This window comes from Juglans regia, chromosome 1, assembly GCF_001411555.2.
Source record: "Juglans regia cultivar Chandler chromosome 1, Walnut 2.0, whole genome shotgun sequence".
In the NCBI taxonomy this organism is placed as follows: domain Eukaryota; kingdom Viridiplantae; phylum Streptophyta; class Magnoliopsida; order Fagales; family Juglandaceae; genus Juglans; species Juglans regia.
In genome coordinates this window covers 30,456,626-30,474,885 of record NC_049901.1, presented here as the reverse complement: position 1 = coordinate 30,474,885, position 18,260 = coordinate 30,456,626, and the positions used below count along the sequence as shown (strand labels likewise).

Sequence of the window (18,260 nt, the reverse complement as noted above, 5' to 3'; positions counted from 1 at the left end):
TGAGATGAAATAAGTTGAAAGTTGAATAAAATATTAATAAATATTATTTTTATTTTTAAAAAAGTTGAATTGTTTATTATATTTTATGTGAGAATTTAAAATAATTATAATGATTAGATAAGATGAGTTGAGATCAAATCTAAATTTAAACGAGAGCTAAAAATAAAATGTTTAGTACATACTACACAATTTTTTTTAGAATGCCACTCATCATCTTATACTACACATTTTACATATTTTAAAATTATTTTTTATTATTTTATTTTATTCATATTAGGCTAGTTGAGCTGTTCTAATTTCATACACTATATAATTATTATAGGAAAAATAAAAAAATTAAAATAAATATGGCGGGTGATTTATAAAAATAATAAGTAGAATTGTTTTTTTATTTTTTATTTTTTGATATCACATACTACACAGTTAAAACCCCAAACTCCCTGAAAAACCCCACCTCTCTACCTCTATCGGTGATCTGACTTCCATGGCGGCCCTCAAGCTTCTCTTCCAAGTTCGCCGCCATTGCCTCCCCAAACCACCCTCGTTTCCGCCCTTCCGCCATATATCCCTTTCCTCCTCAACAAATTCTAACCCTAGCCCAAACTCTGAAACCCCAACAAAACCCTCCGAATCCGTTCCTGTCCAAACCGTATCCTACCCTGTGAAACCCAGTGAGCCCTCCACGCCCGATCAAGACCAGCACGAAAACCTTTCTCAGTCCCCACAGCTGCCGCGTCGCAACCCACCTCGCAACTCGCAGCCAGAAACACCGTCGATATGGACTCGCGAGGACATCCGGTACGTCAAGGACGTGCCATCAATATCCCCGGTGTCTTATCCCTCCCGCGTGGCGCCACTTCCAGAGGATAGGGTATCCGGAGAAGGAGAAGAGGCGCCAAAGGCGAAAGGGGAAAGCGAAGAGATGGAGAGAGAGGGGAAGAGAATCGAGGAGGATGTTCGGTTGAGGAGGGGGATGTTTAGGGTTTTGGAGCAGGAGGAGAAGGTAGTGGTCCCTTTTCCAATGCTCATCAAGAAGAAGGAGAGGAAGGAGAAGCTAGCACCACTTGATTTGATGGAGGCTATTCGCCTAGTGAAGGTCAGTGTAGAACCATAAGCTTCTTAATTCTTGTTTTATTTTGTTGCAGAGAAGGTGCAGTACGGTACTTGAGAATCTTATAGTATTTCGGGAAAATTTTGGAACTTTGAGAAAATTACGAAAACTTAAGCTTCTTTCAAGGTCATTGCTAAAATCTGTGTGATATTTCTAGTCATTTTTCAGGCTAATGCCAAGAAGAATTTTGACGAAACTGTTGAAGCGCATGTAAGATTGGGAATCAAGAAAGAGCGAACGGACCAGGTTTGTGGACTAGTTCATCTGAGAAACCCGTATCTTATTTTCAAATTTAATCTATCTTGTTGAGATAGAGTTTTGATGGAAGAATTGAAGTTTTGTTGGACTGTATTGCTGGAATGCTTGATAATATTTGGTTGAAAGTAGTTTGAATACAACTGCACGATGTTAAAATGCTTCCAGGTTTTAGACGTAACAGTGGACAGTTGTTAATTTTGGAGGATTTCAATTTATCTCAAACTATTTTTTTCCATTGGGTATATACAGCTTAGCAAGTTAGGCTTGTCTAAGAGACTGTGCATTATCAAATTCTCTCCCTTATCCAATATATTTCTATATCTTGTATCTTTAATTTTTTCATGAGTAATTTGAGAAAGGATTATGTGGCAAACTTGAAGGCTTATCATGTTTATCTTCAAGTGTTTGGTGCTTTATTCTTCTTTGAAGTCATTTATCTAAACTTCAATGGGTTTCTTAAATGATTCAACTTACTCCCAACTGAACTGAAGTGCAGATAGTCCATGGTAGCTTGATTCTGCCGCATGGTGTTGCCAAGGTATTATCTAAAATCATGCTAGATCAATAGGCTATAATCTACTTTATAGTAGCTGGTTTGTTGCATAACACCTTTCATCTCTCAGGATGTTAGGGTGGCTTTCTTTGCTGAAGGGGCAGATGCAGATGAAGCTAGAGCTGCTGGAGCTGATATTGTTGGTGGTGTTGAACTTATTGAGGAAATTGCGAGTAATGAACTGTTCTTACTTCTACTATGCAATCGGTTTCATTGCTTTAATGCACAAGTTTACATCTTTTTGGGGTTGTTCAGTTTTCTTGTTTGTACCTTCAGATTCATCCCTTGCGTTGCTTTCATTCTCCCAGATTTCATACTCCTTCCATTTTTGCTTCTCTCTCTCTCTCTCTATGGTTGCATAAATATTAGTATGCTTTCATCAGATATTAGTATGCATGCATAAATATGCACCCCTTTCCCCTTTTCGCCATATCAAAAAATAACTACGCACCTGGAGTATGTTTCACTTGACCCCTTGTTTCATCTTTATTTGTGTCTAAAAGTGATATGTTTTAGTCTGCGATCAATTTTTGCTTTGCATTCATGATCTGACCATGTGTTATCAGGCAGTCACAAGTTTAATGTCGACAAGTGTTTCTCAACTCCTCAATTGGTGCTGCGTCTAAATAAGGTTATTTAAGATTGTTTGTTGTTCTCTGTTTTAATCTTTTAAATGAATGGATATTTTTTTTTTGATTACTTATAAAAAAATGAATTATTTAATTCACAAGGGAACTTTTACCATTATGCAGATAGCAGGCTTTCTTAAAGAGCGTCATCTTTTGCCAGACCGTAAAGTGAGTTTATCTACACCCCCCCCCCCCCAAAAAAAAAAAAAAAAAAAAAGAAATTCAATGCACAGATCTGTACTGAATAGTTTTTTGGTTGTACTGATATGTTATGTAGCACAATACTGTGACTAGTGATGTTGCTGGGGCAATAAAAGCTGCACGACTGGGTCGCATACTTTTTAAAATGGACAAAACATCAATCGTGCATGTGGGACTTGGCAAGGTGCCATATTTTCTTGATCCACAACATAATGGTTCATTTAAATAGGAACACAATTATATGGGACTTTATCGTGCTCATCTGATTAATATGTTGGTAACAGGCGAGTTTCACAGAGGAGTTTTTACGTGAAAATATTGGTGCCTTTATGAATGCTCTTTTGCTTGCAAAGCCTCCAAGCTTAAAGAAGGGTTAGTGTTCTACATTGTTGTATATGTTTGCTAACTTCTTTCTTCTGGATTAAAATTAATATAGATGGCATTAATTTTGCACAGTAGCTTTTTTTGTCTCATATACTAGTGCACCTGGGCCATCTGCCTATGGTTCCAAAGCTATTCGGTCTCTGGTCTCCAAACATCAATTTACTTGTTCAATAATTTTTTTGATCGGCCCTGCTTGCTCAATAACGAGGGAAACTTGATTCTGACACTTAGGTTCCATTAGAAATAAGCCCAGCTTGTCTCTTATCTGTTAAAAACTCGGAAAAAGAATAGGACATGTGGTAATTTTATCAATTGGAGTGATTTTCACCGATAATGGGGCAATTCATGGACTGCATTGCTAACGATAAAAAAACAACTCATGGAATGCATTGCAATATGCCGCCAAGGTTGGGCAATTCTGCTCCTAGGTATGAACAATTTAGTCTTAAATACTAGATACATATAAATGAATCAAAAGAATCCCTATCAGTTCATTCCACCGCATTTCACATAACCTTGTGTCAGGTTTGACTTGACATTTAACTTCATGCTAATGCCTTTAATTAGTCTTTGGATTTAAAACCATGGAATCATTTGGAACCCGTGCTTGAGCAAGACTACCTCCATTTTAAGAGCTGATTCAAGCTGACTTGTGGGTGCATTAGTCAATAGCATCTTTCTAACCTAATCCAAGTATAACTGTTTAGCCAAGATTGAAGGGCATAATATTATAGCTTGTCAGCTAATGTGGAGCGCTATACAGTTTGCTTAAGTGCATTAATCAGTGACTTCAAGCTGCCGTGGTAGTCTCAGACAGAATGTAGTCAAATTCTTTGCAGTTAGCTGTGTCTCCTTTTGCATCTTAGGATCACTCGACAATGACTACTGAAATTTATTGCATTTCTCATGGTATGAGAAATTCCTATTATCTAAAGAGAATTTAGTTCTTTGATAACCAACATTGATTTCTTTCAAGACATGCTTCTGAAATGTCTTCTTTAAGCAATGGTTTATTGAAAAAAATAGCATTTACGCTTCCCATAATAGAGAAGAGCTATTGTGCTCTTGGTATAACACAATAGCTCCCTTAGAAGGTTGGGAATGTTACCAACTTTTAGAAGATTTTCATACGAGCCATGTATAAAAGATTCCGTAATGTTAAAATAATTTAAACTTTATTAGTTGAAGAGTCATTTTTTTATCAGTCAATAGGAATTTTATTGATGATAGTAGGCATAGCCCAAGTACAAAGGACATATACATGAGTGACACCTAAGCAAATTATCAAGGGATGTGAGGAATTGGGTGTTCAACCCATTGAAATCTATTACAGCCTACCAATGAATTAAAGTGTTAGAAAAGAAATGTCTAAGCTCAACCATTGACCGTTCTTGATTTTTGAAGCTTCTATTATTCCTCTCCCACCAAAGGCATATCGGAACCGTCCTCCATATTGTTGCTACTTGCGGATTACGACGCAAGCCTCTTCAATTTACAAGGAAGTCAATTACTCTCTTCGGCATCACTCAAGCTAACCCCATTCTAGCAAAGAAGTCATTCCATAGGGTTGTGACAACCTCACAATGAAGTAAATGATCCACCAACTCCCCACTCGATTTGCACATGGGAACACCAGTCCATTATGACAATTCAGCATTTTCTAAGATTATCAATGGTGAGGAGTTTTCCTTATGAAGCCATCCATACGAAGAAAGCTTCTTTTGGAGTGCCTTAGTCCTCCAAATGCTCTTCCATGGAAATGGATTTGCATTGTTCAAAGTGATAGATTTATAGAAGGAATGAACTGTGAACTTCTGTTTCTTCGAGGGACCCCAAGTAAGTCTATCTACCTCTCCCACCCTTGTTTTGTGTGATACCCCATATGATAAGATGATAAGATAGGTGGTGTATGAGAGTCCACATTGCTTGGGAATGAGAAATTCTTGCTCTTTATAATGTTCCAATGGGGCTCCAATTGTGTCATTGACTAGTCCCTTTAGAGTATAGGTCATGTGGTTTGGGCTTTTCATTAGGGCGTTACATTTTGATAGAATAGACAAGATTTTAAAATTTAGCGAATACTTCAACTTCCCAATTTTGTGTGGCTCAAAAGAATGCGACATTCAATTGAGGAAGGCCACTAATGAGATGTAGGAGATATGCAGTTGAAGCAATCTTGAGACCTCGCAATTCCAAAACTTCCTAGGTAAGCTTCCTTGAGGCATTTATCTCCACACCATATGTCTTGCCAAAATTAATTCTAGACCCATCTCCCACTTCAAACCGAGTATATCTAGAGAAGATTCCTAGCTCTTCTTATGTGTTTCCAAAGACCCACTCCATGTGGTCCACCCTCTAACCCCCCAACCACTCCCCCAACCCAGCACTACCAACTCTTGAGTCAGTGAAAATCTTCCATAGGGCCCCCCTCTTCTAACTGGTATCTCCACAACCATTTTTGTCAACATCAGAGAGAAGCCCCATCTCCTCCAAACCTTCCAAGTCCTAAAGTTCCTCCAAAAGAGCATTCTTTTGGGATTCCACATTACAAAGTGCCTGCTCATTCCAAGCCTTCAAATCTTCTTTAAGGCCTTCAATTTGCAGACCAATATATAACATGGAGATCCATGATATGAATAGGAAGACCACCGTTGTCTAACTCTGTCTACGAAGCCATTTGCTTTTAGCCACATATTTTCAAATTTAAAATATCTTCTCCCTCCACAATCAAGGAGAATGGGAAAATGACACAAACACAATCTAGGAAGAAGTTTCTGAATCAGATCCGGATAGTGAGCTTCCTAGTCTCGGGAGAAACAAGGAATCTGTCTATTCTTGACCATGATGGGTGCTCTCGATTCCTAGACCACGTTAAAGTGCCCCCCAACAAGAGGAATATCCAGTAGGTTTTGTTCAGTGATGTAGTCATAAAATTCCACCATGGCTGAGTTGAGATAAGAATCTCCTGATTGTTCCCAAGGGAATCTAGTGACATTAAAATCTCCACCAATGCACTGCGGTATATCCTATAGATAAACTAGTCTTGGCAGTTTTTCTCTCCGTACACAATATCTCCTTTTGTAAGCTCACGCAGTCCATGGTGGTTGTGGGTCCTTGATTGGTGGGGGTGTCTGACGCATCCTTGGAAGGATAATATCTTCCATGAGAAGTATAACAATTGAATTGAAGGTGTTTGAGGTACGAGCAGAGCGGCGTGATGTGTTTATCACTGAGAGGGGTTGGAAAGGATCGCAAATCTTGAGGTTGGGTTTGGATACAACATGTTGGGCCGCAAGAGCACTAGAGGAATGTTTTAAGCATGGGAGCAAGGCGTATTACTCTGCTTATAGGGAAGAAAACAGAGGGTACATTGCGCAGTAGGGTTCCAACTCGTGGCAGTTTCTTGACCCTGGAGTATGGTGGAGGAGGGCATTGGAGTTTCATCTTTATCCGTGGGGAAAGGGATGGAATGGGGTGGAGGAAGCTTGCGGTGGCCTTGAGGGAGGTGGGCAACAAAGGTGGTCAGGGGAGAGGTCTACCATCTTCTTCGATAGTAGCATTCCCGTTGGCTCAGTCGTACATGGAGGTTGTGTAGTCACATCGAGACGTGAGTCTTTCTGCTTCGGCAAACCTGCAAAGAGCAGGTGAAGATCTTGTTTTGGTAGGTGTTTAGAGGCGAGAGGGAGATGGCAGAGGGTTGTCTGGGCAAAATGAAATAAGTGTTTTGAAGGATTTGCAGGATATGCAGGTTACATTGGAAGAGATGGCCATTAAAGTAAAAGGGATGATACAGTGCGTTTTGGGTAAAGAAGTCATGGGGCTGAGTTTGGGCCTGGGGAGTGGGCCAGAGTCTTCTCTTATGAAGAGGGGGAATAAGTCGTTGGGTGTGGGCCAGGTAGGTGGGCCTAAGGGGAAGGCCCAGTCTCAACTTAACATCGGGCCTGAGCCCCACCCAACAAAAGGTTTTCGCGTAGAGGAAGAAGACGCAGCTCGGGGCGGGCCCAACGGCGTGTGGGTCAGTGCCACCGTTGCCTGCGAAGCCTCAGACGGTGGCGTCGAAGGCTCTTGAAGCTCCGACAGAAGCACAGCCGTCGGCAGCAGGTTCTGTGGAGCTTGGAGGGGTGAACTCAAGCAGATTTGCCGTTAGCCTAGCTCCAATCGTCTCGGCTCCTGCACAGACTTGGTCGACGGAGGTAGATAGTGAGATTTCGACGTCAACTTTGATGAGTAAAGGCGAGCTTCTCGAGTGCAAAGGCAAGGCTGTATCGGCTCACTACCGAGACTCTGTAGCGGCGCCGATAATAGCACAAACGTTTCCACCTTTGGCACATAAAGAGTCGATAGGTACAGATGAAGCCTCGAGTGGGTTAGAGATGGTCCACCATGTTCTGGAAAGAGAGGCAGGGGAAATTGTCGGGGCTGCTAAGGGACATAATGAGGCTTTGACCTCTGTGGCCACTCACATGAGGATGGTGGAAGGGGGTAATAGTCTACTGAAGCATTTTTTGAATTTAGAGGGAAGCAGGCAGGTTGAGTTTGAACTGCCTGATATGGAAGAGCAGGATAGGTTGCTTTTGGACCCACATCTCGAAGTAGCTATTTATGATGAGGAGATGGGTAGTCCATCACCGCTACAGATGACTCCTCTCCAAATTGTGTCCAAGGAATCTTCAGACTGGGTTTTTAAAAAAGTGGAGGAGTTTCAAAGTTGTGTGGGTCTCTTTAATGATAGTTATGAAGAACAATTGATGGCACTTTTAGTTGCCATTGAAGCTGGTTGATCCACGGCTGAGAAGTCAATTGGGAGAAAGGAGCGGGAGTTGAAACGATTGCATTGTTCTAATAATTATGACAATAAGGAGGGTACTTTGGGGAGGGAGGGACAGATCAAATGGGAGGGAAGTAATCCAGTTTATGAAGCCTAAAATATTGTCTTGGAACGCAAGGGGGCTCAATAATGTCAATAAACGATTTCACATTAGGTCCATTATTCATAGTTGGAAGATTGGTGTTGTGTGCCTCCAAGAAACAAAATTGGAAATTATTGATATGAATGTAATTAGTAGCTTGTGGATAGGTTCTTTTGTAGGCTGGGCTTATTTAGCCTTTTTGGGTGCTTCTGATGGAGTGCTAGTCATGTGGGATAGCAGAGTTGTCGAGATGGTAGAAGAGTGCATTGGGGATTACTTGGTGGCATGTGTATTAAGAAACATGGACGATGTGTGGTCATGGGCATTAGCAAGTGTATACTGTCCCAATAGGGATCGGGATAGAAACTTGCTGTGGGATGAAGTATCAGGGTTGTTTTCTTTGTGGAATTTACCTTGTTGTGTATGTGGGGATTTCAATATAGTTTGTTTCCCAAGTGAGCGGGAGGGTCTATCTTCGATGACTATAGCTATGGAGGTTTTCTCACAGCTAATCTTTGATTTGGAACTGTTGGATTTGCCGTTGGTGGGGGGTGAGTATACGTGGTCGAATTCTAGAGGCGGTTCAAGATTGGACAGATTTTTAGTATCATTATCTTGGGAAGCTCACTATTCGAAGTTGTGCCAAAAACGATTTCCAAGGGTAGAATTAGATCACTTTCCCATTATTCTTGAGTGTGGGGGTATTCATGAGGGTAAATGGTACTTTAAGTTTGAGAATATGTGGCTGGAAGTAGAGGTCTTCGTTAATGAGGTAAAAACTTGGTGGCTGTCGTATCAGTTTGAGGGGACTCCTAGTTTGTTTTGGCTCGTAAACTCACAGCCTTAAAAGCTGATTTGAAGATATTGAATAAGGAGGTTTTTGGGAATGTTGAGCAGCAGAAAAAAGCCCTTTGGGATGAGCTTCAATCCTTGGAAGCTGATGGGGATAGTGAGGGGAGTTTGTCTAGGAAGAATGAAGTAAAAGTAGAACTTGAGAGGGTTCTTTTGAGGGAAGAAATATCATAGAGGCAAAAATCGAGAGTTCTTTAGCTTAAACAGGGAGATAAGTGCACTAGCTTCTTTCATAAAATGGCTAATTCACATAGACAGAACAATGCTATTGAGATGTTGAGAACTGGAAATAATCTGCTATCCTCACCTGCCGAGATCCAAGAGCATGCTGTGCAGTTTTTTAGCTCTCACCTAAGTGAGATAGAAGATTGGAGACCTAAGATTGATGGATTGAACTTTGCAGAGGTGGATGATTTTTTAGCAAGTTGGCTTGAGAGGCCGTTTGAAGAGCTTGAGGTGCATCGGGTGGTTTGTGGAATGAGGAGAGACAAAGCTCTCGGGCCGGATAGGTTTTCTATGGCATTCTTCTAAGATTGTTGGGAGATTATGCGGGAGGATGTGATGAAGGTGTTTCATGAATTTTATGAGTTTCAAAAGTTTGAGAAGACTTTGAATGCCACTTTTATTGCCTTGATTTCAAAGAGAGTGGGGGCTTCAGAGTTGAAGGAGTTTCGCCCAATCAGTTTGGTAAGCAGCGTCTATAAGATTATTTCAAAGGTGTTAGCAAATAGAATGAGCAAAGTGATGGAGAAGATCATTTCTAAATCCCAAAACGCCTTTGTTAGAGGATGACAAATCATAGATTCAGTGTTGATTGCAAATGAATGTGTAGATAGTCACATGCGGGAAGGGGCTACGGGGGTCCTTTGTAAGTTGGACATGGAAAAAGCATACGATCATGTAAACTGGAACTTTATTTTGTACATGCTTAGAAGATGTGGCTTTGGAGACAAGTGGTGTGGCTGGGTAAGCCATTGTATTTCAACTGTCCGTTTTTCTGTGCTTGTTAACGGGCAGCCTTGTGGGTATTTTCTGAGTTCAAGAGGTTTGAGGCAGGGGGATCCTTTATCTCCCTTCCTATTTGATATTGCTATGGAGGCATTGAGTCGTATGGTGGAGGCAGTGGTAGGAGCAGGATTTATCTTGGGTTTTTTAGTGGGATCTAATTCTAATGGACTTACTACAATATCACACTTGCTTTTTGTTGATGATACCCTTATTTTTTCTGAGGCTGTTGGGAAACAAATTCAAGTTTTGAGGGCTGTCCTCCTGTGTTTTCAAGCCATCTCCGGGCTAAAAGTGAACTTAAGTAAATCGAAGTTGGCACCGGTAGGAGAAGTCCATAATATTCATCACTTGGCATAATTTATGGGGTGCAAAGTTGCTTTTCTGCCCATAAAATACTTGGGACTACCGCTAGGGGCATCTTTTAAGGCCAAACACATTTGGGATGGGGTGGTCGAGAAGATAGAGACGAAGTTGGCAGCATGGAAAATAACATATTTATTCTAAAGGGGTTAGGATTACTCTTATAAAGAGTACTCTCTAATATCCTTACATACTTCCTTTCTTTATTCCCTTTACCAGTTGGTGTGGCCAATCGTATTGAAAAATTGTATAGAGAATTTTTGTGGGGAGGCATGCGAGAGGAGACTAAAACTCCCATAGTGAGTTGGAAAAAAGTTTGTTGCCCGATTATTGAGGGATGTTTGGGTATTCATAGCTTATGTAGTTTTAATAAGGCGTCATTGGGGAAGTGGCTATGGAGATACCATGGGGAAGAGGAAGCATTGTGGAGGGGGGTGATCGATCGAAAGTATGGTAGTGATTGGGGAGGTTGGTGCACCAAGGAGTGTAGGGGTTTGTATAGAGTGAGTCTTTGGAAGTTTATTAGGAAAGGTTGGGGCTGTTTCTTGAAACAAGTTAATTTTTTGGTTGGTGATGGTTCAAAAATCAGATTCTGGTCTGATGTTTGGTGTGGGGATATTGAATTGTCTAGAGCCTTTCCGGTTGTCTTCAAATTGGCGACTAAGAAGCAAGCTTTAGTTTCAGAGTTGATGGGTTTTTCTAATGGAATGGTGCTATGGGATGTAAGTTTCTCCAGATCTGCCCAGGATTGGGAAGTTGAGGAAGTTACTGATTTTTTCATATTGTTGTATTCAGTGGAGATAAGAAGACAGTGCAGGGACCAACTATGCTGGAGACAGACAACTTTTAAAAAGTTTACAGTTCGGTCATACTATAAGGTGATACTAAATCAGCACCATATTAGCTTTCCTTGGAAGAGGATTTGGAAGGCTCATGTTCTGACAAGGGTGGCTTTTTTTTGTATGGACAGCAGCAATAGGGAATATTCAGACTATTGATAACTTGAGAAAACGCGGAATGATTGTTTTGGATTGGTGATTTATGTGTAGGAAAGAAGCGGAATCAGTGAACCACCTACTCCTTCATTGTGAAATGGCTAAAGTGCTGTGGGATGGAGTGTTTGGAAGGGTTGGGCTGAGCTGGGTTATGCCAAAAGCAGTGGTCGATTTTCTAGCTAGCTGTACCAACTTTCAAATGCATACTTGTTCCCAAGTGGCAGCTGCATGGAAAATGATGTCTCTGTGTTATGTGGTGTATTTGGTTGGAAAGAAACGAGAGGTGCTTTAATGATAGGGAACGCAATATAGATGCATTTTGGAAGTTTTTTATAAGCACCCTGCGTAGCTGGTTTTCTGCTATTGTACTCAAGGGAGAGGCTGTAAACGAGTTATTTTCTTTGCTTTTCTAGTATTAGAATGTAACTAGGTGTTATTTTTGTATACTTCCTGTGTACTTGGGCTTCACCTATTACATTGTCTTTAATAAAATTTTTAACTTGTCAAAAAAAAAAAAAAAACTAGTCTTGGCAATTCATCCCATAATAATCTTCTTGCATTAGCTGAATTTGGACCATAGACACCCAGGAAGACCAATAGAAGTCCTTCCCCATGTTCTTGAACAAACAAGTCTCTGTAAATTCCCCCATATACACTTTCCGTGTTTTCCACCACCCTTCTGTCCCACATTACCAAAACCCTTTTAGAAGACCCATTAGATGGTAAATCACACCACTGCACTTGGTGGCAACCCCACAAGCTCCTTATGGTAGAGAGCAACATAAATCTAGCTTGGTCTCTTGTAAGCATACAAGGTCAACTTTCCATTTATGGAGTTGATTTCTAATTTTGATGCATTTTTGGTTTCATTGAGTCCCCTAACATTCCATGAAGCAATTTTAGGCTTCATCGAGTTGCCTTGCCTTTTGATCTCCCATGGTTAACACTCCCATCTCTTGGCTCATAGTTAACAAACCAGATGAGTCTTTTAAGCTCTGTCTCTTTTCTTGGCTGAAGAGCACTCATCTTCACTGACCCGTTTCAATGGTTGGTTTTAAGGCCCAGAATTGATCCTCAAAACCATCACAATACAGCCCTACACAAAGCTGAATCTCCTTTGCCTTGTGAAGGACCCAGTCCTACGTCTTTGGTAAGCTTGCTATATTTGGATTTAGGAATTTTGGAGGGCTAGGCTCCTCCAAAAATTCTTCATTAGCCAATCCCTCTATTTTCCACAAGTCAAGACCTGAGAATTGCCCCCCAACCCCCCAACTGTCATTTTGTTTAGACCCATGCGGATCTAAGCACCGGCATCCTCTATTTCAGGCCCCTCACTGCAGAGAGTACACTGCCACCAACCTTCTCTTATGTTTCTGCAGATGATATCTCAAACTCCTCTTCAATTTTGGTACCATCTTCAAGCTCTACTTCTTCCCTCTTGCCAATAACAACTAGAAGACCATTGGCTGAGATAACGTCTATCGTCTTGCAGTCTACCAGCGAAGCCTTCTATGCAACCTTCGACTGACAAGGCACCGATTTCGGTGGTTGATTAGCTACAATGGAGGTCTTGCCCGTTTTAAAGTTTAACCCACCTGCTCTTCTTAGTTCGACTTTGACTGGGCTTGGGCTATCATTTTTCCTTTTTCAGCCAGAGAGAAATGCAGCCCACCATGCTTGACCTGCGCGTCTTCAATCCAAACCCTTGTCCAAAAGTTGCCCTTGCCCCAGTCCCTGCTTCTCCACACCTACAGCTACTTCCAGGCCCATGCTCGTTTCAACATTATATATAACTGTCACTTTTAGACTCAACAAGCCATAAATAGCACTTGTTAAAAATTTTCCATGTCTTGGGCTAATTCACAAAGGACTCACTAATTTTGAATATATAAACTTAAAATATCTCAAAAAACCATAAAATTCTAAGATCCAGTCTTTCTTAATTTGGTGTACTCTTATGTATACCTCTGGTGTACTTGGGCAATGCCTATCTTTATCAATACAATTACTTCTTATCAAAAAAAAATTCTATGATCCAGTCTCATCCTCTTAAGTTACACCTAGTTTCGCAGCTCCATCGTCATAAGTTTATTCATTTGGTATGGTTAAAACATAAAACATGTGATTCAAATACTCAATAAGAAACCATATTGCATTGTAAACATATAAGCAACATAGAGTTTCCTCTTTGAAAAGAAGTACACACATACATGCATATGCACTCAGTGGATTTTCCTCGTTGGGCAGTACCCATTGTTGACCCCATTGAATTAGGGCATGCAATCCTTGTGATCTCGATTTCACTCACAAATGTAGGTTAGGAGTCCATACATGAGGATAGCACTACTAGTGTGCCTATCATGGCATTGCAATTTGTCCTTATCTTATGGTACCATCAGACTTATCATACATGTCGTACATTCAATCATGAACTTACTTTCTTGCCTTGTCTTATTATTTCTTATCATGGCTTGGTCTATCATGTTCATGTCCTTCATTCGTGCATGACATAGCATAAATAGAAATAATATCACATGCGGAAGCATACTTACAAATCAATTGCATTCATGATTTTCATAAATAAATAAAGTGGGTGCATAGAATGTGGGCTCCCAAAGAATAGGCCATACATCCTATAGTTATAGATCAAAATATGTACACATATCATATAGCTTAGAAAGAGATGGTCACTCTTTTTTATAAGTAAGAAGGACAATTTTATTAGTACAAATGAAATAGGCGAAGCCCATGTCATAGGAAGTATACAAAAGAAAACACCTAAATACATTCTAAGAAATAGAAAACGACAATAGAAGATCATGAACGGAAGCTCACTGGAAAGAGATGATCACATTGTTTTACAAAAAGATTGATATCTTATAGAAAGATCGTGATCATTTTTTCTTACATAAAATAGCGATAAAGGTGAGATCATGGATACTTACCTCTTATCTTTTGCAATAATTGAGTGCGTCCAAATCACATGATCAAGTATACATTTAACATCTAATCAATCACATGCTTTTATGATGTTTTGTGGAACCTGGTTTTGACGAAGTTATGACGGTGGCTGTTTAACATGTTCTTGTTTTTTACATGTGCGGGGTACATGAATACATAACATGACTTCTAGCATCTCTTTTGGAAAAATATGATTTGGTGGCTGTTTTAGGGCTTATAAAAGAGGAATCTTGAGCCTTAGGTCAGTTTGAAAACTCTGTTTTCTCATGATGATTGCCAACATTGACCGCATCCTGTTTTAGGGTGATAATGGTTAGCTCTAGGTTTGATGAATTGAATAGGGGCAGCAGGCAGATTGGTGTATTTATAGAAGATGTATCTTGAGCTTTTTAGAAGGTGTAGGACTGCTAATTGCTCTGGATGTGTGGCAGTAGTGGATTTCCTAGTGCGTTTGGAGTCCTATGGAGCAATTGATAAGAGGGCAGCTGTAGAGGTGCTCTAAGGTGCTGAGATTTTGTTTTCTTGCAGGATTAGGACTCCTACAGGTGGTGGGGAACCCTGGCATCAACTGAATAAGTCTCCTAGGCTTTCTAGGATTCGGTTTTCTTGAAGAGTTGGGATTCCTAGTGTTTAGAAATCTCAACTAGGAAGTAGTTCAATCCTTTCTGGATTAGACTTGATTTCCTAGTCAGATTAGGAATCACAGTGGCTACCAAGTAGAGTTATCCCTATAGAAGTTTAGTAGGTAGCAACATAATTGGGAGGTAAATCGTTGTGACAGAATCCTACTAGGATTAGTGTATCCTATAGGTTGGCCAGTAGAGGTTTTAGGTTTCTTGACTTATCCTAATCGGATTCGGATTCCTAGTAGTCTTGTATATGTCCCGTGTACTTGGCTTCGCCTATTATCAATAAAATACTTATTTACTGATTAAAAAAAAAAAAGGATTCCTAGTAGCATGGGGCCTTGGCTAGGTGTAAGTTCTAGGGTTTGTGGGCTTAAAAACAGGCTTTTGCACCATCTCAAGTCCAATTCCCATTTTGGAAGCCCATCTTTAAGATTGCCAAGGATTTTCCCATATGTAAGCCAAATCACTTGGGTGAGAATTGTACGACCATGGATATTAAATCCAAAACTTAGCCCTAACTCTGAGATCTACGGTTGGGGTGTGACACTTGGACTAAAAAATAAGAGGGTTTTAGTAACTTAAGGTTATGCAGTTATTTGTAGATCTTTTCCATTGAGTGGAGAGTGAAATTGGCATATAGATTTTCATGCATCTTTTTCTATTTCTAATTAGGTTTTTCTCTTGTATATATTCTATTTGCTTCGGCTACACCTTTTGTATTTTAATAAAATATTGAATTAGTTGTACAAAATATGGTATATATTGAATTAGTTGTACAAAATATGGACCGGTTAAAAAAAAATTGTACAAAATATGGTATATGGATTGTGCGTGATGTGGCCTGGGCTTTGTATATCAGTAAATATCTATCCTCTCTTTATGACAGCTTCCAAGTATGCGGGATACGTGAACTCCTTCCATATATGCAGCACGGTAAGCTCATAATCCTTGGACTTGGTTTACTTGCTATTGATAATGGCCTTACTTTTCGTGATGCTTAGATATTGAAATACCTTTTGTATATTCAACTTCCAGTAAGGTTAGGCCATCTAACCCCCACCCCCAACACCCCTTTATCTTTTCTGTTCATTTTTTTTTGGGTTTTTGGGGAGATGAAAAAGTTTCTCACTAATCAAAAAGACTTGGTTGGAGACACTAAATTTGAGAAATAAGAGAGAACTTTGAATGCATATATATATATAGATACTTATATAATATATATATATATATAGAGAGAGAGAGAGAGAGCTTCAAACATTATTTTGCTGGAATTTGTCATACCTTTAATGTTTGTTCCAATATCCATTATAACATAATTTTACAAAGAGGATGCAAGACACACTGATTTAACATATTATAATTATAAAAAAAATTATTATACCTGTTAAGGTGCAACTTAATGGTCAAGACCTGAGTCCAACTCTGCACTAAGAGATCCCTTAGATTACTTTTTTTTTTTTTTTTTTATATATATTTATTTATTTATTTTAATATCGGGGAACCTCCAAAACAGGGCCCTTTAGACCCATCCCTGCGGAGTAAACCTAGTCCTGTGCACCGCACCCTCGGAAGTTTTCCTACACGGAACTGATTAAAATCGCTAGCTTTTCACCAGGGGGTCTGGTTCCAAAGGATTGTTTGCACCCATGAGGTGTTGAACCTTGGACCTTGAAGGGAGTGATACCCACAAGACCAAGGCCTTCACCACTTGGGCCAACCCCTTGGGGATAGTTACTTAATGCATGGATCTGGGGTCCAGGGTTTACTCCCCAGGACTCTCCTCCACCAAGGTTCCATGTCACAGACCTCTTTTATAGTTATCATTTTCTTGTTTTGCTTTTAGTTTGTGGTGTTATTGTACTCCATAAAAGTTTCTGACAGTTATCTCTAGGGAGGAGTTGGTAGAAAGTTGGTGTTGTAAATGTGTTGTCTGTTGACCGTTTATATAGATATTTGGCTGGCTTGTAAAGAAAATGAAAATAACTGGGTTGGCGTAATACCTTAGTACACGATAAACGATTCCTAGATACATGTAGGATCTGATTTTTTAGTAACTGCTGTTGTGCATGCAATGTTGTATTTTTGTTTATATATGATTTTGAGGTAATCTACTCCATTCGTTATGTAGATGGGTCCAGGATTTCCTATATCAATGCAATCATTATCCAAAGCTGCGGATAACTACAACAAAGCCCACCTTAATTGATTCAGTGCAAATTTGAGCACAGATTAAAATTTTCCGGAAGGTCCCTCACCCATTCTCTTTACTCTCTGAGCAAGTTCTTTATTTTGAGTCATGTAATGATAGTTATATTCTGGCTAGGTATTTCACTGCGCAAGGTTTTGATATAAATTTATGCAAGATAGTTGAATTATGGCTTGGATTATCGACTGAGTATCAATTTAATTTTACATAGAGTTGTACCGTGCTGGTTTTATATAGGGCAGGATCATTGGAGTTCTGGCATTTAGTTATAATTATTCTTATTATCATCATGCAGTGCTCTTAATGAGCAACAAAGTACATCATCTTTTCTACACAATAATTTCTTACTTCAGGGAATTTCAACCAGATGATATCATTTCATTTGTTCCTTTGATCATCTATAACTAAATACTCAAAACACTTGAAATAACTTTTGCACACTCGAGAGAACATCGAACACCCCCCGATTTTATTACAGAACACTTGGACTTTCTTACATTAGGCGTCTTCTACAAAGTGTTGCTTGCTCCTCTATAGAAGTAAAGAGGAGAAAACGATAAAAAGCTCTACGTTTTCTGTAAAAATGCATTTTCCGACATAATTCTTATCTATTAGGAATCTGTTGTTTGTGAAGATGTTGCATGATTCTTTATATTCTTCATTGTTGATGCAAGCTGGCAGATTGTTGTTTAGACGGGTCCGCCAAGCTTCACGAACTCTTTTCTTGAGCGTTCCATTTAATTGATTATATTGATATTCTCAATGTCATCTAGTGATATAGAAGAATAAAACTTTGGCTATCATCTTTTTTATGTGGTGCCTCAGCATCATTTGCTAATAGCTACAACCAATTAGGGGTGACAATTTATGTTTGTGGGTTGTGTTTTTGTCGTGCCAAGTTATGAGTAGAAGGCTATATGGATCAATTCGAATACAATTTGTTTAATTAAATGGTCAGATCTTAAAATCCTGATATAATCCATATAAATAATGGGTGATATGACACAACCGATTTAATTCGTTTAGTAATTAACTTTTATTGAGTTCACCTAAACACGACTTATTTGATCCATTTTAATCCATTTCAACTTGTTTAATCCGTTTCATATAAATGAGATAAGCTGACCGTAAATTTATTTTTCAATTCAATCAATATAACTTCATATATAATGCAAGGAGATAACTATATAAATCATTTATAAT

The 18,260-nt window shown here is 39.5% G+C and overlaps 1 protein-coding gene across 1 annotated transcript; it reads left to right on the top strand.

Moving 5' to 3' along the window:
• The first annotated feature begins 393 nt into the window (after positions 1-393).
• LOC109014122 (50S ribosomal protein L1) lies at positions 394-17,322 on the top strand. Its single transcript, XM_035692681.1, has 10 exons — positions 394-1,096; positions 1,280-1,357; positions 1,866-1,907; positions 1,993-2,095; positions 2,489-2,553; positions 2,675-2,719; positions 2,829-2,936; positions 3,037-3,124; positions 15,738-15,784; positions 16,980-17,322. Exons 1-10 carry the CDS (start codon positions 485-487, stop codon positions 17,055-17,057), a joined length of 1,266 nt encoding a protein of 421 aa, XP_035548574.1. The 5' UTR covers positions 394-484; the 3' UTR covers positions 17,058-17,322.
• Positions 17,323-18,260: the final 938 nt, after the last annotated feature.